The 21430-nt window shown below is 39.8% G+C and overlaps 4 protein-coding genes across 6 annotated transcripts; all 4 read left to right on the forward strand.

Moving 5' to 3' along the window:
• The first annotated feature begins 6 nt into the window (after positions 1–6).
• On the forward strand, positions 7–4770 carry LOC113584069 (regucalcin-like). Of its 2 annotated transcripts, XM_027020778.2 has the most exons (7): positions 7–810; positions 1096–1275; positions 1962–2177; positions 2351–2482; positions 2576–2657; positions 2911–2992; positions 3566–4770. In XM_027020778.2, the coding sequence occupies exons 1-7, from the start codon at positions 651–653 to the stop codon at positions 3614–3616; spliced, it is 903 nt and encodes a 300-aa protein (XP_026876579.2). In that variant the 5' UTR covers positions 7–650; the 3' UTR covers positions 3617–4770. The 2 variants fall into 2 exon arrangements, 1 of the variants encoding a protein (XP_026876579.2); XR_003411376.2 differs by lacking the exons at positions 1962–2177; positions 2351–2482; positions 2576–2657; positions 2911–2992; positions 3566–4770 and having other exon boundaries at positions 718–823; positions 1096–1188.
• Positions 4771–5981: 1211 nt separating this feature from the next.
• LOC113584068 (regucalcin) lies at positions 5982–9432 on the forward strand. The gene is made up of 7 exons (XM_027020776.2): positions 5982–6101; positions 6589–6754; positions 6971–7153; positions 7561–7776; positions 7972–8103; positions 8796–8950; positions 9345–9432. The coding sequence occupies exons 2-7, from the start codon at positions 6592–6594 to the stop codon at positions 9393–9395; spliced, it is 900 nt and encodes a 299-aa protein (XP_026876577.2). The 5' UTR covers positions 5982–6101; positions 6589–6591; the 3' UTR covers positions 9396–9432.
• Positions 9433–10367: 935 nt separating this feature from the next.
• Positions 10368–13082, forward strand: LOC113584067 (PI-PLC X domain-containing protein 1-like). Of its 2 annotated transcripts, none has more exons than XM_027020774.2 (6): positions 10368–10595; positions 10715–10851; positions 10937–11065; positions 11205–11360; positions 11435–11618; positions 11987–13082. In XM_027020774.2, the coding sequence occupies exons 1-6, from the start codon at positions 10388–10390 to the stop codon at positions 12244–12246; spliced, it is 1074 nt and encodes a 357-aa protein (XP_026876575.2). In that variant the 5' UTR covers positions 10368–10387; the 3' UTR covers positions 12247–13082. The 2 variants fall into 2 exon arrangements, with proteins under 2 accessions (XP_026876575.2, XP_026876576.2); XM_027020775.2 differs by having other exon boundaries at positions 11477–11618.
• Positions 13083–15635: 2553 nt separating this feature from the next.
• Positions 15636–19239, forward strand: sft2d2b (SFT2 domain containing 2b). Its single transcript, XM_027020779.2, has 8 exons — positions 15636–15818; positions 16094–16183; positions 16310–16395; positions 16599–16680; positions 16863–16898; positions 17016–17074; positions 17598–17627; positions 18088–19239. Exons 1-8 carry the CDS (start codon positions 15756–15758, stop codon positions 18125–18127), a joined length of 486 nt encoding a protein of 161 aa, XP_026876580.2. The 5' UTR covers positions 15636–15755; the 3' UTR covers positions 18128–19239.
• The last annotated feature ends 2191 nt before the right edge of the window (positions 19240–21430 follow it).

The following is a 21430-nucleotide window of genomic DNA, read 5'->3' on the forward strand; positions in this document are numbered from 1 at the left end:
GTCTCACTTTGACGTCCTGTTTGTGTAGTTTCTCGTCTCTGTGTTTCTATCTGTCTCTCTTCAAAGAAGTGTCAGAAGAGGGCGCTTGTTTCATTAGCTCCAACAGTCCAAGCGCTTCGACGAACTTTTCACCGGATCATTGAAAACAAGCACCATCAGAACAGACGTCGATTACACAACAAGGTGAGGCCGATGCAATACAGAAATCCTGCAAAAATCTTACACAAATAAAACTCAATGCTATAAAAAGTGACTTTACGTTTGTATTGGCTACTGTGAAGCGCAGCGTCCAGGCCAATATTAAATCTAAATATTAGCGTGAAGCTTTTTCATTGAAATCGGCAGTGAATGTATCGAATTTGTTGTCTATGTTGCTCTGTTGTTTGATATAAGCTCTGACTGATGGCAGCGCAGGTGGGCAAAGGCAGTGCAAATTAAAGTAGGTTGGTGTGTATTTCCCACGTCGGAAATCACACCCCTTTTGTCTGTCACCTCCAAGGTCTCTCCTTTTTTCACTCCGCCCTGTCAGCTTTGTCTGTGCTCTGTCTTTAGTCAGGGGGGTTGCTACTGAATTTGGAAGTGCTTGCCCTCTGCGTGGAAATGTGCACTTCAATAGTTTACGCACAAGATTCTTCGCTTTTTCAGAGGGTATGTCGTCCATAAACGTCGACTGCGTCGTAAAAGCGCACAGTGGGTTAGGAGGTCCAGTCTGGCAAGAGACAGATGCCACGCTGCTGTATGTCGACATCTATGGCCCGAGTATCAGCAGGTGTAACTGTCTGACCAAGGAAAAAGAGAGTATGTCTACAGGTAAAACAAGACGGTAAGATCTGTGCACTTACACACCTGTTTTTGACCTCCACATGCTCTCGTTAAAAACCTCTAGTAAAGAGTGCACTGCAGTTTTTAGTTTTAGACTTTACACCTTAGCTGATATAATCGATATCTCTAATTTATACTCTATACATTTTATGTTCATTGATTTACCAGTGAATGGACTGAAGTTTGGTGTTCGTGTGACCGCCATGACTGTTCCCATGTTGGCTTAATCCATGTGCACATCACTTCTTTCTTTTATCTTGTTCGTTGCCACAGAGACATACGTGGGCTGTGTGGTTCCGCGCAGCTCAGGAGGTTACGTGATTGGAGAGGGAACGCCCTTCGCCGCGGTCGACTGGGAGAAACGTTCCGTAACGACCATCACCCACGTGGACACGGAGAAGAGCAACACCCGCTTCAACGACGGGAAGGTGGACCCTGCTAGCAGGTTTTCCGCAGCTGTGAGAGTATGAGAGCGAAAGAGGGGGCCAGTTCCTGAGGACCATGAGTCAGTCCTGAAGCATCGTCTTTCAGTGACAATAAAGTGCATGCTCTGCTGTGCTTCTCTCTTTCTCACACACACAAATACGAGCTTACACCACAGTGCTACTCCTTACTTCACCCTCTGCAATATATATTTTTTTCCCTCCTCAGAATTGCCTTTTCAGCAAGATGCTGAACTGTAAGAGATGTTGGCTAACATTTAATAAATGTGAAATTATAGATCGTTTGTGTATGCTTTTGCATGTATTTTAAGATGAAAATAAATTGAAAAATAAATGCAATGAATTATTAATTATTTAAAGTGAAATAACTAACTAATTAAAATCAAGCAGTCTTAGTTTAGCCCATTCAATTTATGGAAAAGTAATGGCAGTTTCTGAAAGAATTGACAGATGGGAAGAGAATTAAGTGTAAACAAAAAACAGGGAGGCTTAAATCATTATGTGCTCTGTGCTCAAAAGCTGAAGAATTGTTGTAAATGTGAAGTAAAGTATAAAAGAGATTACAGTGGTGTACTAGAACTATACACATTCAACAATGTTTTCTTACTGAGAAATAGCCACATTTCTACAGGGTGGACCTCACTAAAAGTAAGCGCACGTCCCTCTGTGCTGCTTTCCATTCCCTGCTGTTGTGCTCAGGCACCATGGCTGTGGGAATGTGCGCGTCTGAGCTAGAGAGGAAACGGGGCTCTCTGTACACGCTCCAGCCTGACCACTCTGTCGTCAAGCACTTGGACCAGGTGGACCTCTCCAATGGGCTCGACTGGTCTCCAGATCATCACATCTTCTACACAGACAGTCTGAAGTACATGGTGGAGGCCTTTGACTATGACCTACAGACTGGAGGAATATGTGAGTTACCTCCATACATTGGTTCTTTTATAGGGTATTTCTTTATAACCTGTGCATAAAGCAATTGCATTTGTCTTAGACTAATAAAGAAGACAAACCATTTGTAGTTGCAGACTAAGTTTAATGTTTTTGTGCATGTGTGTGTGTGCACGTCTGTGTGATTGTCTTACAAGCTAATCGCAGAATGGTATACGGGTTTGAGGAAGATGAAGGCTTGCCTGATGGCATGTGCACTAACATGGACAGTAAACTCTGGGTGGCCTGCTACAATGGAGGAAGGGTGATCCGCATCGACCCACAAACAGGTGTGTGTGCAAGCAAACAAATTTGGTCAGAAGCTACCGTTTACATTTACCAAGTCACCTAAAAATATTTTTCATCTTGGTTGCTTTCCTCAGGGACCAGGCTCCAGACAGTACAGCTGCGTGTGGCAAAGATCACCACCTGCTGTTTCGGGGGTAAAGACTACAGTAGGGCATTGTTTATACTTTTTAACAAACTCTAGCACTTATTGTTTATAGCACTTATCATTGTTTAAGATAGACCTTATGTATTTTGCTCCTCTAGGTATCAGCATTCATCTCTGTATTCTACAGTATTCTAGTTCATTGGTATGTTTAATACTAACCTACTATACTGTACTTGGATATATTCTATGAGTAAATGACAAAGCACTTTTGTAAGTCGCTCTGAACAAGAGCGTCTGATAAATGCCATAAATGTAAATGTACAGTGATCTATACATCACCTCTGCAACTAAAGGGATGGATGAAGAGGCATTAGCCAAACAGCCTGAAGCTGGCAGTATTTTTAAGGTAGACACAGTGTCCCACACTTACCTGTGCCACACTGAGTTGCCCACGGTCCAGCTTTTGTCTGGTTTAAAATAATATGGAGTATCTGGTTTATTCCTTGTTTTTATTTATACATTTCCTGTATGCTAATAAATAATAAGTATTAGTAATTAAAATAAATAATTAAAGCTACTAAACAATGAGTGTGGGAATAGGTTAGCATTCAAGAAGAATAAAAAAGGTTAGGTTCATAGATTGTATGTGGGTGTATAACTCTTGATACAACATGTGGGTTTATGAATTCAGAGTGGTATGATAAGAAAGCCTAACTGTTAACTGGGGAGGTGAAAATGCACGTTTTATGAAATGCACTGATCTACCCTTATATATTAACCTGACCTGTGCTCTAAAAAAAATTGTCAACTTTTTTTGAAAATTATTTTTGGAACTTTTCTAAGAAGAGAGAGCACTGTGCATCGGGGTACAGTGCAATTCAATGTTATATTATTAAAAACGCCCCATATTACTGGTATGCTAGGTTATTTTTCTAATAATGTAATTTTTTATCTGCTGTGTGCGCTTTATTCTCACTAGGTCACTGGTTTAGGAGTGAAGGGAATTCCACCGTATTCATTTGATGGCTGAAATTCTGGAACACATTTTGAAATGAATTACATGGATTATATGAGGAATTATATCATATAAACATCAAGGAATAATACGTTGTTTTTGTCAATAAAACAAAACATATTAAACATGTTCCTAATTACAGAATCAGAAAACGTTCATGCTTATATTTTGTCGCAGGATGCCAAGACAGTAAAAACGACACAAACAAATTGATTTAGTCAAAATAAATAGAAAACAATTGTACTACAAATATATTTAAAATCGTAATGCTGCAAGCTATTTCTTGTATCGTTCACTGCCGACAGGCTTGAAAACCGGACCATAAACCCTTTAATGAACCTCTTCGTTCCAGTGCCAGCGCTGATTTCTTTTCGGTGAACACACGTCCGCGGACCTGTTTTCTTAAAGGGAAAGTGACTTTGAGAGGCAGCTCAGTTGAATGCAACACCTGATCTGCATTGTGGGCCCCTTCTCTTTTCATAACAAAATTATGCCCACGTTTCCACAGATATGTTATGTAGCAAAACAGAAGCACAGCAGCCAGTATTCTAATCACAGCCAGAATTTGATAGAGTGTAATTGATTGGTTTGTCTTGTTTTATTTTATAAGTAAGCAATATATAACACAAACGAGTCTTGCCAGTACTGTTCATTTATTCTTGTAGTATAAAGATTTACTGTCTTACTAATTGACAGTGTATCAACAACCAAGAAATGTTTCTGAAATAGGTTTGATTAAGCACTGAATGCACTTGGGAGATTTGCTATATGTGTACAGTTTACAAATTGAATCACATTCAAGGAAAATATAACTTGGAAATTATTTCTGGACATAGCTTCAATATTTTATCACTACCATATATAGCAGATTCATAGTTTGAAATGGTAAATGTGTGATGAAGATCCCGGACACCCTGTAATACATGAGAACGCTTGTTAACAAAGATTTATTCTCATGCATATAAAAGTCCGATTTCTATAAATTAAGTGTTTTGGTGCTTCTAGGAAGAATAAATTACAACCAGTGAATTGATGAAAATAAAAGATATCAGCACACATGATCAAAATGTTGCTGCTGTCAAAACCCGAGCAGACGTTCTAGTGCAGTTTCCCCAAACCAGACATGAGCTAGCACATTCAGACGGTCCCTTAAATTACAGGGGTCGTATCTAAGGAACTGGTCGCGTCACAAGGATGCGTGACCGTGCTGTAGTTTGTAGGATGTTGCTTAGCTTCATTTATCTGATTGGTTCTCACAGGGTGGGTTTGAAATGGTACACTGCGCCAACAGGCGTGATATAATGCTCACCTTGTGTTGGATTCGCTGTTGTTTTTTTCGTTATAAGTGTAATTAAAAAAATGTTTGAATGCATCATTTGAAATGTAGGCCTAATAGTTTCCTGTCTGTCATTTTCAAACATGCACAGTCCAAAACGGCCAGTTTCACAGATAAGGTAACCACAGCTGGGTCTGAAATGATATACTATCTTACTATACTTACTATATTTTTAGTATGACTGAGTGATTAGTATGTTCACACAGCAAAATGCTATTATCCAGTGTATTTTTTTAAAAATGGATGATGTACTACATTTCTCAAAAAGACGAGTGTGTTATAGAGGACAGTTGTCAATGCCTAAAAAAATTGCATCTGCTTTAGCTGAGTTACAAGAATATGAAAACACTCCTCTTCATTTCAATATTTAGTGTAGCAGTTTTTATTCAAGCAAAAGTTGTCTGGCTAGTTCTGTGCAAGCTGAGGTTGGCTAGGTTATCCAGTCCGTTAGCAATCATAGAAATGCTTCAGTAGTATGGAATTTAACCCCATACCTCATAGTATTGTTCCTTAACCAGACAATGGTGGAGCGTGACTATAACATGTAAAATGTATCATGGTTAGTCCTACTGTAAAAAATATCAAGTGCAGTTACATTTATCAACAAAATCAAAGCCTTAAGAGAAACTATAAACTGTAGCTGAAATTTTAAAATTGACGTTGATTCAGGACGAAAGCAGTCACTGGTGCTTGTCCATAATCAACCATTACATTGATTTGGATTATAATTATATTAGTGAGCAGGACACATTTGAGGAGACTGAACAAAGACTGTCTTGCGGCTAGTGTCTTGCATATTGTGCCAGCTGTGCTACATAACAGCCCCACATCTGGACGATGTTTCTAGTTGAGACATACAGAAACTTCGCTCAAAACCGTTTGTGCTTCGAATTGACCAAAAACCAGGTGCACGGCGTGAGGACAGGCACGCGGTGACGGAGGAGTAAAGGGCGGCGTATGTTAGGGGGCGTGTCCCGGCGAGGGGGCGTGTCCCGGCAGCCCCTTCGCTACGTTTCTTTAGTTTATTTTCCAAGAAGTGTCGAAAGAGGGCTCTTGTGTTATTGTCCGCATCGCGACGCTGAGAGCTTCGACGAACTTTGCACTTTAAAAACAAATCCGTCCGATCAGATATCAGTTGGATACGGTGACGTTTCACTCGCGAAGGTAATGCAACACGAATAGCCTTCATAAAATATTGTATAAACAAAACGATCTCGATGCTATAAGAAGCAGATTTCAAGTTTGCCTGGGCCACAAAAAGGCACTGCTTTCTGTCACATGATCGCCATTCAGCAAAAGCTGACGCTCGTAATGTTCAGATGAGTCAATGCTTAATGTATCGAATTTGTTTGATTTGTTACCAAGCTCACCGATTGACAAAAGCTGTGGTTGAAGACAACGTGCTGTAGTTGAAATAGTGAAAATTATTCTTGTAGCCTAGTGTTTTCTTCATACACTTCAAATATCTCGTCTGCCACCGTCATTTCAAATCCCTCTCTTGATTCCGCTTAGCCAGATTTTCCTGTTGTCTTTCTCTGTTTCATATGCGCCACAGTTGCCATCAACTATTATCTGTGCTGTGTTTGCAGCCATTTAAATACTGGTTAAATGTGCACTTCAATATTTAACAGGATTCTTTGCTTATTCACAGGCTATGTCATCTATAAAGGTAGAATGTGTCGTGAAAGCTCACAATGAGATCGGAGAGGGTCCGGTCTGGGAAGAGAAAGATGCTACTCTGCTGTATGTCGACATCTATGGCCCAAGTATCAGCAGGTGGAACTCTCTGACCAAGGAAACAGAGAGAATGTCTACAGGTAAACAGTAAAATGTAAGGAACTGTGCATTTACCTGTTTATGATCACTACAGGTTTTTGTTTTAAAACAAATCCACCCAGAATAAAACATTTAGGAGTGTGCAATAGAAATATTCAGTTTTGAATGTTACAGCTGAGTTCATACTCAGAGGTTTCTTTTTTTGCCATTTTGTTGCTCCTGAAGGTGTCTTTCCTTTATCTTGTTCGTTGCCACAGAGACATACGTGGGCTGTGTGGTTCCGCGAAGCTCAGGAGGTTACGTAATTGGAGAGGGAACGCGCTTCGCCGCAGTCGACTGGGAGAAACGTTCCATCACGACCATCACCCACGTGGACACGGAGAAGAGCAACACCCGCTTCAATGATGGGAAGGTGGACCCTGCTGGCAGGTTTTTCGCAGGTGTGAGAGTATGAGAGTGAGAGAGGGGGCCAGTTCCTGAGGACCATGAGTCAGTCCTGAAGCATCGTCTTTCAGTGACAATAAAGTGCATGCTCTGCTGTGCTTCTCTCTTTTTCTCACACACACAAATACGAGCTTACACCACAGTGCTACTCCTTACTTCACCCACTGCAACCAATGCATGGTGCTACTTGGATCAAAATAATCGTTCACTCCATTGTGCTACTCATATACCCAACCAAGTGCATGCTTCATTATACAACACCCTGTACTGTAAACTCTGTGTGCTGCTCCCTAGAAAGTACACTTACTGTAATGTGCACTTCAGAGTGCCGCTGCCTGTAATTCACACTCAGGTAAGAGCACGACCCACTGTGTTACTTTCCATTCCCTGCTGTTGTGCTCAGGCACCATGGCTGTGGAGGTGCGCCCAACTGAGCTAGAGAGGAAACAGGGCTCTCTGTACGCGCTCCAGCCTGACCACTCTGTCGTCAAGCACTTGGACCAGGTGGATCTCTCCAATGGGCTTGACTGGTCTCCAGATCATCACATCTTCTACTACATAGACAGTCTGAAGTACATGGTGGAGGCCTTTGACTATGACCTACAGACTGGAGGAATATGTGAGTTACCTCCATACATGGGTTCTGTGTGATTTTACCTACATGCTACACTGGTTCTTCTTATATAATCTGTGTACATAGAATTTGGCTGTATCTTCATCCTTATATCAATAGTGAGTCCATAAAATATTTATAGTACCTCATTAGATCACTAGCAGACACACTGACCTTGAATGTGTGTGATTGTCTCACAAGCTAATCGCCGAATGGTGTATAGGCTTAAAGAGGATGAGGGCATTCCTGATGGCATGTGCATTGATGCGGAAGGTAAACTCTGGGTGGCCTGCTACAATGGAGGAAGGGTGATCTGCATCGACCCACAAACAGGTGCGTGTACGTTTGTGTGCACATAAGCATACAAATAATCCGCTAATCGTACAAATACTCCGCTAAAAATACATAGGTTTTAAAAGCATAGGTTTTATATTCTAGTAAAAGTATAGAATAACATGACTTTATATGTAATTAAAGTAAACAAGTACCTCTTTAAAAAGTGTTTCTAAATGTATTTTTGAGTGTTCTTTGAGTGTTAATTAGAAGTATGCATCATGTTAAGTTGTGAATAATTGTTCGTAGTAGACCTGCATGCATCACTTGCAAAATCACACATGACAGATCTTCAATTATTATTTTTTATTGTAGTACAAAAACCTGATGGGCAGCCACAGCAACAATTGAATTAATGCATGGATATATAATTCAAATGTTACATTAATACATTTTTAGTTCCCTACATAAATAATTTTTTAAAAGGTGTTTGCTGTTTTTCATATTCAGTAACAAAGAAAGAAAACATGTCCAAAAAACTTAATTGTATTGTATAAGTAAGAGAACACCCTCCAAAGCAGGAAACAGATTTGTCAGAGGGAACACCATTCTGTTTCATGTGATTGTGTTCTTCGCTTCTTCTGTTCTATACAACAGGACATTGAGTTGGGTGCTATCTTTTATATAATATCAAGACATGTCACACTTACTAAGTCATCTAAAACACTTTTTGTCTTGGTTGCTTTTCTCAGGGACCAGGCTACAGACAGTACAGCTGCCTGTGGCAAAGATCACCTCCTGCTGTTTCGGGGGTAAAAACTACAGTGATCTATACATCACCTCTGCAACTAAAGGGATGGATGAAGAGGCATTAGCCAAACAGCCTGAAGCTGGCAGTATTTTTAAGGTAAGTGCCATGTCCTTCACGTATCTGTTATTTCTGTTATTTGGTGTGCCCCCGTGCAGAACCGAAATGCGCACTGTCCCTGTATTGTCTGGTTTAAAATAAAATGCAGTGTTTATTCCTTACTCCTATTTATTCATTTTTTACTTCATATAACCTGGCATTTCACTAACAAAAATAAGACATTGATTTACCTGCACAGAATTACTTAGATTGATGACATACCCTGTCTTTCTTAACCCACTATACAAAACCAGCTTGCTTTTTGAAACCTTGCATGGGGGAATAGTGCAATTTAACAGTGTATCTCAAAATCACCCCCAATTACTGGTATTACTGGTAATTACTAGGTTTTAATCTAATTATCTATCTGCTATGTGTGCTTTATTCTCACTAGGTCACTGGTTTAGGAGTGAAGGGAATTCCATCATATTCATTTTCTGGCTGAAACTCTGGAGCACATTTTGGAAGTGGATCACATACTAATACTAAATCACACACTAAAGCATAACATAATAAGATTTAAGTGCCCTGTAGAATTAAACGCCTGTTATATACAAGGACAAATGGAAGCACGGCACACTGTGACCTAATCTGAATTTGAGTTAGATTTTTTTGTGTGTGTGTGAACAGTGTCTAAAAATCATAACAGCTGTCTAGGATACCAAGAGGGAATCTTGGCAGCATTGTTGATTTGTTTAAAGGGAAAAGATTTGCTGCCCGACTGATTGATGGTGTTCTAAACGAATTAACAACCAACAAATGGTTGAGGCAGATTAGTGGAACGCACCATGTATACGCCCAGCAGTGCTGAGCAAAAGTGTATAAAGGTAACGGCGGGAAATTATGTTTACAGTTGAACAACTGAAGCACATTCTAGGGAACTGTTGAATTGGAAATTATGTCTCGTCATGGCTGTAATGTTTTAGTAATACCACGTGTTCCGGCCTACATCTGAAATTTTAAATGTGTGAATGAGATCCATCAGATATTGTAACACTTCATAATCAGCGTATGTTGTAACGCTTAAGTGAAATTCAGTAAGGTGTCGTACTTACTCCGATTAATATAAATGTAGCATTTTGTTGTTTGTAGTAAAACCTAAACACTATAAACTACAACCGATATATTACAATCACTGAATCGATGGCAGTAGATGACGTCAGATGATATTTGTTTATGAGCGACTAATAAGTTATAGTGTAGCGTGTCCAGCTGGGGAAAAGGCACAAGCTAACACATTTCGACCGTCCCTTACGTTTCAACCGATTTGTTTTAAAGGAGTTGGCGCAATATTGCGCGACTGCGCTGTTTGAACGCAAACGTTATGTCGCTCGCTTCCTCCAAACGACTCTTCAAAATGAAGCGTGTACTGCTGGTGCCGCTACTTCCTTCTGTGCAGGAACGTGCAACCACTTCGTTCTCGCTTAGCTAACCTATATGACCGAAAGCTTGGTTGCCTTAGCTATTTTCCGCTGTAGCGTTAGTTATCGCCCATTTTGGCGTAGGATTGTGGTTCTAGCCGCTGAACTGCGAAAAAGAATGGTCGATATCCGACGGACTTGGGATGCTTCCAGCTCTTCGGCCTGGATGGCGCAGCTGCCTCTGCCGCTCCTGAATGTTCCGCTGTGGAATCTCGCCATCCCTGGTAGGAAACCCGACGTTTCTGGATACTTGTGTTATTGAGGCATAGTCTTATAATATATTTATTTTAGTATAGTTCGTCATGTTTAAATGTAACGTAATCTGTGTTTGACTATCTTTTAGGCAGCCATGATAGCATGGCGTACTGCCTGGACATACATTCCCCAGTTCTCCATTCACAGCCCAAGATACTGAGAGTGCTGGACCACATTGTTCCCTGTTTCATTCGACCGTGTGTGAATAAGTGGGGTACCACTCAGGTGAGAGAGAGAGAGAGAGAGAGAGAGAGAGAGAGAGAGAGAGAATTAAGATCGTCTTATCCTAATTTTTTTTTATTCTGTTCAGGAGCTGATCATTTCCTCTCAGCTGGAATCAGGAATTCGTTTTCTGGACCTAAGAATTGCACACAAGCCAAAAGATTCGGATCAGTCCTTATACTTTGCCCATGGGATATACTCTTTGGTCACTGTTAAGGTGGGAATTTTCGTTACTAGCATACAGCAGTACCACAAAGGCAATAATGCAGAAGCATGCTGTGTGCGTTTCGTTATTTCTTCATGTCTGTTTTTTTTCTTTTGGTGATGTGTGATTCTTTGTACTTCTCTTTCTGAAGGTGGCCCTCACTGAAGTTGCTCGCTGGTTGGAGCAGCATTCTACAGAAGTAGTCATAATCGCTCTCTCTGCCTTCGATGACATGACCCCTGTCCAGCACAACAACCTCATTGACTTTCTCAAAAGGCTATTTGAAAAGAAACTCTGTCCCAAATCAGTAAGTGTTCGCTGCTCGAATGACCCCGGTAACTGAAGCCAGTTTTTTTCACCCAGTCTCGCCTACTATCTCAGGAGATTCCTTCCCTGAAAACGTGCTGGTTGCGTGGTTATCAGGTCGTTATGTCGTACGCTGACCCAGCGGGGTCTGGTCATGAGGAACTGTGGCCAGTTTGGGATTACTGGTGGGGGAATGAGTCAGACCCGAATCTGGTCATCTCCTACCTGCAGCATCAGAAGGAGACAGTGGGAAGACCAGGTATGCTGTTTTCAGAAAAGCTATGAAGGTGGACCCGTTTATTTTGTTACAAGCAAAGACTGAGATCTCAGAGTCGACTTTTGGGTTATCTTGTTAAGATGTTTGTGCTGTCCTCGGATCAGCTTTTGGCCCACACATCCTAATCAATGCAGTAGTACTGAAATGAGCAACCTTGTCCTAAATCAGTACTCCAAGATGATTGAAGGGCATGAGCCCAGAATTGGTTCTTCTTTTAACTGCATGCATAAACTGTAATCATAGAAGGTGCTGGTATTCTGCAAGTCTGTTATTTCTGGCCCAAACTTTGTCTGTACACTCGTGAATCTATCAGCACCAGTGATTGATCTTTCCTGTGTCCTCACATCCAGTGGGCTTCTTCATGGCCGGTCTGAATCTCACAGAAGATGCAAGATATGTGCTTCACCATCCCGGGCAGTCTATGAAGAGCATGACTGTCCGTGCCTATGGTCTGCTGTTGGACTGGCTCAAACAGCAGCGCCCTGGTGCCCAGAAAACCTCCCTGAACATCATCTGCGCAGACTTTGTTGGGATTTCAGGAAATGAGTTCACTCGGGTAGTTGTTGCACTCAATACGCAACTTTTAAAGCAGGACGTATTCAGTGGATGACTTCCTTTACCACTAAACAGTGAGATTTTGCGCTTTGTGAAAAGGTCTAGTTTGAGAAGACTAGACTGAACCCTGCATGTCATTTTGTGACAGAAAAGAGCCATTTAATGAATGTTTGTTTAAAATTGTTTCATTGTATTGTTGATTTACCAAATCAATTATTTTATGTTTACGCATTTATAGTTTGTTTTCTCTCTTGTAACACTTCCTGATTTTAAAAATGACCTTCCCCGTTTCTGCAACCGAAAGGGTTCATTGCCTCTGCAGTGCAGTTTAATTGCGCCATCTAGAGGTCATAATCTGTAAAGCAGAACTCCTCCGAAAAATTCGTTTTGAACTCAATATAACGTCGTATTTGTATGTTTTGATTATCTTTTAGGGTTTCTGTTAAAATCCAAATCAACATGTTGCATGTATATGTGCTGGATATGCGCTTGCTTTTCAGCGTCCAGTTTACAAATATTAATGCACTCTTGCTTGCCATTTTAAAAGAAATATTTTCCTGGCAGTGGAGAAAAACCTGTCAGTATTTTGGGCCATCATCCTTTTGAGGATGTTTGTAAGCTGTTCACTGAGTGACACTTTTATATTTATATATTTATATAAAAGTGCTACTAATTGTTTGTTATATTATCATCCATCTCAGATAGATGGTGAGGCTAATGTCTTTTTAATAATATTTTTAAAGCACCTTTTGTAATATTCTGGCTCATCTCGAATATCTCCCTGTAATGTGCTTACCGTTTTATTCTGTTTTAAGTAGTAATCCAGTTCACTGATGCCTTCCTTGCTGCTATGGCCTTGTATTTGATCAATAAATGCGAGGGGTTTATTAAGTTTTTTATCTTACTGTCTCTGTGCTTTGCTTATTTTAACTCTTCCCTGTGTGACAGGGAACCTTAGCTGGCTGTCTAACCGATGTTATGTTGCTGTTTAAAATTTGAAAATTACAATGGGAGTAGGTCTTAGCAATAATAGATTTGTATACATTCTTTGACATTGGGTACAAGTGTCTGGATGTTACACAATCTAAACAATTTGAGAGGGCTCTCCCCATCATTCTCTAGATTAAATTAGGGATTCACTAATGCTGTTAATATCTTAATTTAGATTAATGCTAATTAATACCAGTGTTAACTAAATTAAAACTATAAAATATAAATAACTAGAAGATAAATGATCCCTATTCATTTTTTTTCCTCATTTTAAATGTATTTACATTTGTATATGTACTGAAACAATATGCTGATCTCTGAATTAGAGTGCATACAGGCAGCACTCAGATAAAACTTTGGTCCACTCTGACAGTAATTTCTTAATGTCAGTGGAAAGCAATATTTATCAGAACTATATTTCTATAACACTGCACAGATGAATGTCTGATCTTTAATCACTTGTGTTGATATGCTGGTTGGGCAGTAGTTATAGTGAGTCTAAGTGTTAATTAAAAATAAGTAAATAAAATGTTAAAGGGAATTTACAATTGTAATTTACAATTGCTTGTAATTTTATTTACAAGCACCTTTCAAGATACCCAAGCTCACTATAAAAAATATTAAAAAGAAAATGAAGGAAAACAATATTAAAGAAAAGTAAAAATACATAAAGTAAGTACATGAATACACATATGGCATCATTAAACTGCAGTCATTACATCATTTTGAAGGCAAGATTAAATAGATTGTCTTTCTTTCTTGGGGTTCTACAGACATAAATGTGAGCATGATTACTGTTCCAGAGTTTAGCACTGCTTACACCAAAAGCTCCCTCACCAATGGGGCAGAGCCGAAGAAGAAACAGAGATGTTGGAAAGAACGGAGAGAAAGTGAAGGAGAATATGGATGAAGGAAGTGAGAGAGATAAGTAGGTGCCAAACCATGCAAAGCCTTAAAAAACCAGCAACTGTTCTTCATATTGTAAATGAGACTGAACCTGTAGCCGGTATAAGTATATGAGAGTGGGACTTGGTATAGTTTGTTCCTGTGGTCTGGTGCAGGCAAGAACCATCACAGTTGGGATATGTGCATCCTCTATCCAAGGCCTAAGGGAAGGATCCCATGAAGGATGGCAGTACAGTAATCCTGCTACATGGAATAACGGTGTGAATGATAATGATCTCAGAATGAGAATGATCGCAGTCACCATGTTTGTGAGAGAGGACCATAATCTAGGAATGTTTTTAACATGAAAGAAAGCATTAACAACACTTTTAATGTGGCTTTGATCTGAGGCTGAACAAACATCACAGAGCAAATTAAGAGCTTCACTGTACAACCTTTGTGCTAGGAGCTTCTTTGTAATGCCTGTTTGATTTTATTTTATTTTTTTGCTTGTTTTCATGGTGAGGGTTAAGATAATATGGGACAATGTAATGTTCCATGTAATGTTCCACTTATATTGCACTTTAAAAGGGAAGTAATTCAACCTCACTGAAACAATTTCCAGAGAAAGAGAGAGAGTAGTTAAAATTGCAGTGAAGGACATAAGGTTAGCAGACAACAGAGAAACAGGGTGTTTCGGTCTTAAGCTCCTCCTTTTTCCCTGCACCCGCTGCAGTCCTCGGGGAGGGGGGGGGGGGGGCTGTGGTTCCTGACTGAGAGTACGCTGTGTGCAAAATTGGCTCCTGCTTCTCATCGGGTGTGTGTGAGTGATAGGAAAAGCTGATATCTGCTTGTAAAGCGTCCTTGAGTTTGAGAAAGGCGCTATCTAAACGTAACTAATAATAAAGTTAATTAAGGAATTAAGCATAAAGACATGGAACCATCCATCTGTCATACAATAACAGACATGTGTTTAACCACACACACACACACACACACACACACACACACACACACACACAGAGAGAGAGAGAGAGAGAGAGAGAGAGAGAGAGAGAGAGAGAGAGAGAGAGAGAGAGAGATATAGATAGATATCATAGGTTTTTTCACGTTTTTCTCCCGTCCCTGCTCCTGTGATGATGATGCTTTTGGACTTGAGTTAAAAAGAAAGCAAATGATGATCAAAGTACTAAACGCCCTAAAACACTGGCTCTTTTATGGACTGTCTTTTTAAATGTGTAAACAGTTCAGTTTTAAATACTGTATCATGTCATATAAATTGCATTGTATGGCTGTATGCATATGTCCAATTTATATGGACAAGTAGTTGTCACAGAGATGCAGTTCTTAGTGTAGTGTTAGAGGGAAAAAAAACAGATCTACAGATCTGTTTCTCATTTTAAAGTTCTTCGCAGCTCCTGCTCGTCCACTTTGAAATTGCTTATTGCTTAGTTTCCAAAGTTATGAAATAAGTTATTTCAAGCGAGGACTTTTAACGCGTTCACGCCCGCTGCGTGAACCTGCGTGATGACGTTTCCGCGGGTAACAGTTGCCGTGGCTACGGGCGGAAGTGATCATATTCACCTGTTGTGCATCCAAACAGGAAAAGACAAAATCAATAATCGGCTGTAGTTTCATAGTACATTAATACAGCGAGTCTTTTTAAACCTTTTTAGCCATCTGACGTTTATGGACAAATTAAAGAAAGTTCTTAGTGGCCAAGATGATAACGACGACCTCAACGTGTTGCAGGTGCTGTGACAAAAATGTAACATTAGTTAGTTTGTTTGAAAATTATATTTTTTAGGTGACAGTTAGCTAGCGAACTAACTAACTAGGCGTTTAAGCACGAATCTGACATCGGTTGTAGTATTTGTACTGTGTGTGTTAGGCCACTGTTGTCGTCGACTTGGAAAGTTTTCGCTATTTAACGAACAGCAGTGACAGACTCTTTTGGTGTGTACTGTTGTGCCAGAGTTAACTTGCATCATTATTGTACCCTGCAACCCCTGGATGTTGTGTTCCAGGCAGCCAGCGACGCGACCACGCTGGGCTGGGGCACTCGGGTCAAGGGCTTCATCGCCTCTTTTGTTTTGGGAGTGGTCTGTTCATTGCTGGTAAAGGAGACCGAACATTTACCGTCGTTTCCACGCTATTTCTGTCAGTGTTACGCCACCTAGGCAACACCCTTTCAATGCATATTTAATTGTTTGTTAATTTTTTGCTCTCTTCAATTGTTCAAGGGAGCTTGTTTGCTTTGGGTTCCTAATGTGGGGCTGACATTATTCGTGGTTTTCTACACCTTTGGTAACGTGGCTTCACTCCTTAGGTAAGTCCCGTAGCTACCTTAATCAACTCACTGGTGTTAAATATCGAGTACTTCGCCCAAGAGTAGTGTGTCATTTCAGGCTTTGGTACAAAAATGGGTCTTAAATCCTCTAATGTAGTGTGCTACAGTGTTTTGCATTATCAAATTACAGAAATCCTCATATCAAGTTGATATATAAGACATCACACTTGTATATGTTCTAGCACAATGTTCTTGATGGGCCCATTGAAACAAGTGAAGAGGATGTGTGACAAGACCAGAGCACTGGCAACAGCCATCATGATAGTGAGAGCGCACGCTTACACACACACACACACACACACACACACACACACACACACATCACATCACAGAAATGTACAAATGCACTGTCGTTCTGAAAGCAAATGCTATGAACTGTTTGATTGCGATTCATCATTTTGCCTTTCCATCATTTGAAAACTGATTTTTGAATAATCCATTTGTAGACTTGCCTTGTGTTGACACTCTGTGCTGCATTTTGGGTAAGCTTTTCCTGCTGTTATTAATCGTATGCTTATTGTCTAGCACGTTATTTGTTAAATTACACAGTTGTGTCCTGAAATATGCTAAAATTGTGACACATTTTGATCCTCCATCAGTGGAAAATCAAAGGCCTCGCCCTGCTCTTCTGTATCCTGCAGTTCCTGGCTTTTACTTGGTAAGTGACCAACCAACTCATGCATTGATAAAAAACGTTAAGCAGAAAATGTGTTGTATTTTCCTGACTGTTGACCTGGATATGGTGCAGTGTGGACACTGGCATCCTCTCAGCTGGCAGCTGTTAGGGAGATGAAATGCTGTTTAAAAAAAAAAAAAGCCAATTATACCTGCAGCCGGGTTCATTTCTGTGGGGGTCAGAGCTGCAGCAGTAGGTCTGATTCCGATTAATGTCCAGCAGCTGTGTGTCCTGAAGCACTGTTGTCTGATACATTTTGTTCTTAGTTTGTCGAAGAGCCATTTTAGCTTTCTTTTTTAATAAAATCGCCAGGAGGATGGTGTTGTACATAAGTTAAGCATCAGTAGTAAAGTAGTAAAATTCTGTCTTACATTTAATATGTATTCCTGAGTTTTGTATCCTGAATTACCTCACAGCAAACTTTATTCACAATATACGCCATATGTTTGATATTATGTTAATAGAAGTATTCTCATTGTGATTGTAAGTCATGTTTCTTTTGTAGGTATGGCTTGTCATATATTCCGTTTGCAAGGTGAGATTTTTTTAAAGATCAATTTACTGAGAATTTAAAAAATTATTAGAACTTGATTTAAATTATTAATTAAAATAACAGATAACTTCTTAAAATAAATGAGTGCTAGTATTAGGTATTCTTATTAAAAATGTTTTTGGCTGAAGTAAATTAGAACATTTTTTAGTATAGTGTGTGAGAGCCAGTAATGCTGAAATCCCTTGCAATACATTGTATACTTTTGTGGCCAAACCATCAGATTGCTTAGGTAAGTTAGCACATTGCATTACGATTTTTGAACTAGCCATGCTAACTTAAACTGCATGTTAAAACAGCCATTTAGTAGCTCCAGATTCAGATGGGACCTGTGTCAGAGGTTCCATTCACACATAGCACTGTTCAAGTGGCCAAAACGGACGTTAGACATGTTTGCTTTTGGCCTAGATTGCTTGTTTACTGATTTGTGCTTGTTTTAATCCAGGGATGCAGTGATTAAGCTGTTCTCCACGTGTTTGAAGTGAGGTGCAGTGCGCTGCCGAGCTTGGACCCTTTTTGCCCCCCTTTCTCTCTATACCCGCTCTGGCTTCAGCTCTGCTACCCTCTGAGTGCCCGCTGGTAGTGCCCACTCGAGCACCCACTCCACTTCCTGGCACACACGGACACACCACAGGTGTGCTTTTCCTCTCTCCAATGGCTGGACACTCTCCAGGAGTGTGCACAGATGTACACGCGCGCACACACAGAGCATACTTGCACGTAGGTGTCAGTGAAGCAATGGTACGTGATGGAGTGATGGTGGCTGTGGCGCCTGAGCAGTCAGTGAACTTGACTCAAGACGTCATGGGATCAGTCAGGTGACGACTGCCACCGCTGTGCCCTTGAACAAAGTGGCCTTATTATTTTATATTTTATAACGCTGAAATAAACAGTGCAGCACCAGCTGTAGGATTGCAACTTTTGACTGTCTATCACACATGCAATTACCACATGTTATTCCTAAATCCTGCTTTCTGTGCCTGCCTCTGCTTGAAGACTTCTTCATTAGATTGGCACCAATGTTAAGTGCTTTGAAGCTTGGTTTTTCAGTTTATGCCTTGTCCTGCATCTAAATGCTTTTGTAAATATAGTTTCTCAATCAAGTGCCTTCCGTGTAATATAATCCGTGGCTTTTGTGAAGATATATTTTTTTCTGTGTTGGTTTTCCTCTGGTCTCATTCCTTTTAAAATTTAAGTAATTCGTTCTTTAAGTAAACTCAATGTTTCAATCATTGCCTGGTAGTATGTAGTCAAAAGGTCATTGTGTTTCTTTTGGTATTGTTTTCTAGCTGCTAAACTTACTGGGCAAAGAATATGTTCGGCCTTTGGGATGCTAATATTATAAGAGTTCTTTCAGTTAGCATTTGATGTCTTGCTGTTTGTAACATCACTTTCAGGGGAAATTTGTTTTAATACATGGGCAGGCTGACCATTCCAGGAAAAACATTGGTCAGCAGTCATATAAATGGCAATTATTTGTTGGTCTCTCAGAAAAAGCACATGGCCTCTTCTTCAACGTGTTAAGCATTTCTTTATAAGTGTCAGAGGTGTCAAACCGAACAATTAGGATACTAAATAAATAATAATAAAAAAACCTTCAGAATAATCTATAGTGTCATTAATTATTTTTAAGTAATTGCCTTTTCATTCGTTTTACTCAGTTCTTGACTATTTTACAGGAAGAAATGTACCTTATATAAGACAAGTGTTTAGTTGCATCGGTTTGCATTATGACTATATAATTAATAACGAGTTAATGTCCATTTTAGAGTAATTTATGTCCTTTATACATGACTGATGGCACCGGTTGCAGACGTTTTGAACGTAATAAATAATGAAAGTTTATTTAATTCAGTTTAATTTCTCAGCTCGTCTCCCATTTGATCTGTATTCGTTTCTCTCTGCTTTCGGCTTTTGGTGAGCTCGCCTACCAGTAATTTAGCTGAGAGATGTTCATTTAGTTACTAAATTATCTAGTTACGCCGTTATTTCCCCCATTTCATTTAGAAATCTTTGTGCTTTCTTTGAAAGAAGCCACATACCTGTCGACTTTGTCTTAACTGTATCGACAGTCGGCATTTTCTAAGGGGTGGGACGGCAGTGCACTGATTGCACATTCACCGATTTCCTTACTTTTGACGTTTGATCTATGAAGAAGGCTCCGTTAAGGCTCTGAGACCTTTCGTACTTAAAAGTCTTTAAATCCTTTAATCTCCGTATACGAGTCACCGCGATTAGGGCGTCTACCGCGGCAGCTGCATGCGCCGCAGACCGCTTCGTGTCTTACCTGAAGCGGGATCGGGTTTCCTCCTTTTGCCTCCCGGAGCAGAGAACATCCCGTGCACTGCTGTGGCTCAAATGGCGTCCCGAACATCCCCGTATGTCTTTAATTACGCTGTCACTTGATTCCACCTTGAGTCAGACCTATATTTTTACACACTGGCCGTTATGCACCGATCACAGCAGCTATTGGATGTCTGTTTGTGGAACGAATTTGAATCGGCCATGTACCCTCATATTGCTGCACAAAGAGTTAATAAGTATTAAGACAAATAAAAATTATCCCGATATTTCTGTTAAACCGCCGTAGCCTAACTTTTAAACTTCTAGTTTGTTCTTTGTTTAGAAAGATAGGTTTAACATCTGTCAATACAGTTTGCAATATTTGTATAACTTTGCATAAGACGCTGTAAAATCTTTTGTTTCACAAGTTAATTTTGTTAACCGCTATCTATTTTCTGTGTCATAATAAGCTGTCTTTGTCGACAAGTGGAGTGTCCCTTTGATGTTTGCTTTTTGCATCTGAAGGACTCTCAAAGGCTGATCTGTTTTCCTGTCCTTGTGCGCTTTTCCCCCGCTGTACGTCCCAAGTTAACTGAACATTTCCAAACATAGCGTTATTCCGCGACAGAGAATTAAAAGAAACTCGAGAGCTGTCCAAGGTTCTGAAGAGAATTAGACTTTCCATTGTAATGTACCTAAATAAACCCTTTATTTAGTTATGTACAAAAGTTTCTTTATAAATCGTTAAAAAAAACGCATTGCCAAATATATTTCATTATTTAAATAATAAATGGATTAAATTTGTAAATATTAAACTTGGAAATAAAACTCGGTATATACGTGATTTAGTAGGGCCCTCTAAAGACTATTAAGCATCCCAGTGGACTAATTTAAAAAATTGTAATTAACACGAAACCAAAGCTATTCAGAATTATGGCATAATTATGTTTTTAATGTTCAGATTTTACGTTAACTGTATGCTAATTTAAATGTATTAAATTGTCTTAAGGATCTGACGAACACGAATTCTATAAGAAAGTATGTTCCCACGATTAATAGTAGCTTCAGTCTATGGGCCATCAGCACCGCAGGTACACGGTTTTTTATACAGATACATGCAATAGTTTCCATCAGAACTCACACTGCACTGCCTACCTGTATTAATGCAGCATCATATAGTTGTGCTACATGTTCTCTTGTTTATCTAGGCTGCATTTTAGTCAGAGAATCGAAATTAACTGCAGTCATGAATCAGTTGCTTAATTAGTCCAGGTCCACGTGATTGCGGGTCTTGTCTCTCCTGCTTCCACGAGGATATAGGTGGGCGCAGTGTGAAAGCTCGAGCATAATTTCCACGACCCCCCACCCCCCGGGCTGGATACCCTAGGGAATGTTGTGTCTTTTCATCCAGTTTTCTTTGTAGGGTATTTTTATTTATTTTTCTTTTCTTTTCTTTTCTTTTTTTTTTTTTTTACCGAAGATGTTTTTTGTTACTAAATCCGTTC

This window comes from Electrophorus electricus, chromosome 1 (assembly GCF_013358815.1).
Source record: "Electrophorus electricus isolate fEleEle1 chromosome 1, fEleEle1.pri, whole genome shotgun sequence".
In the NCBI taxonomy this organism is placed as follows: Eukaryota; Metazoa; Chordata; class Actinopteri; order Gymnotiformes; family Gymnotidae; genus Electrophorus; species Electrophorus electricus.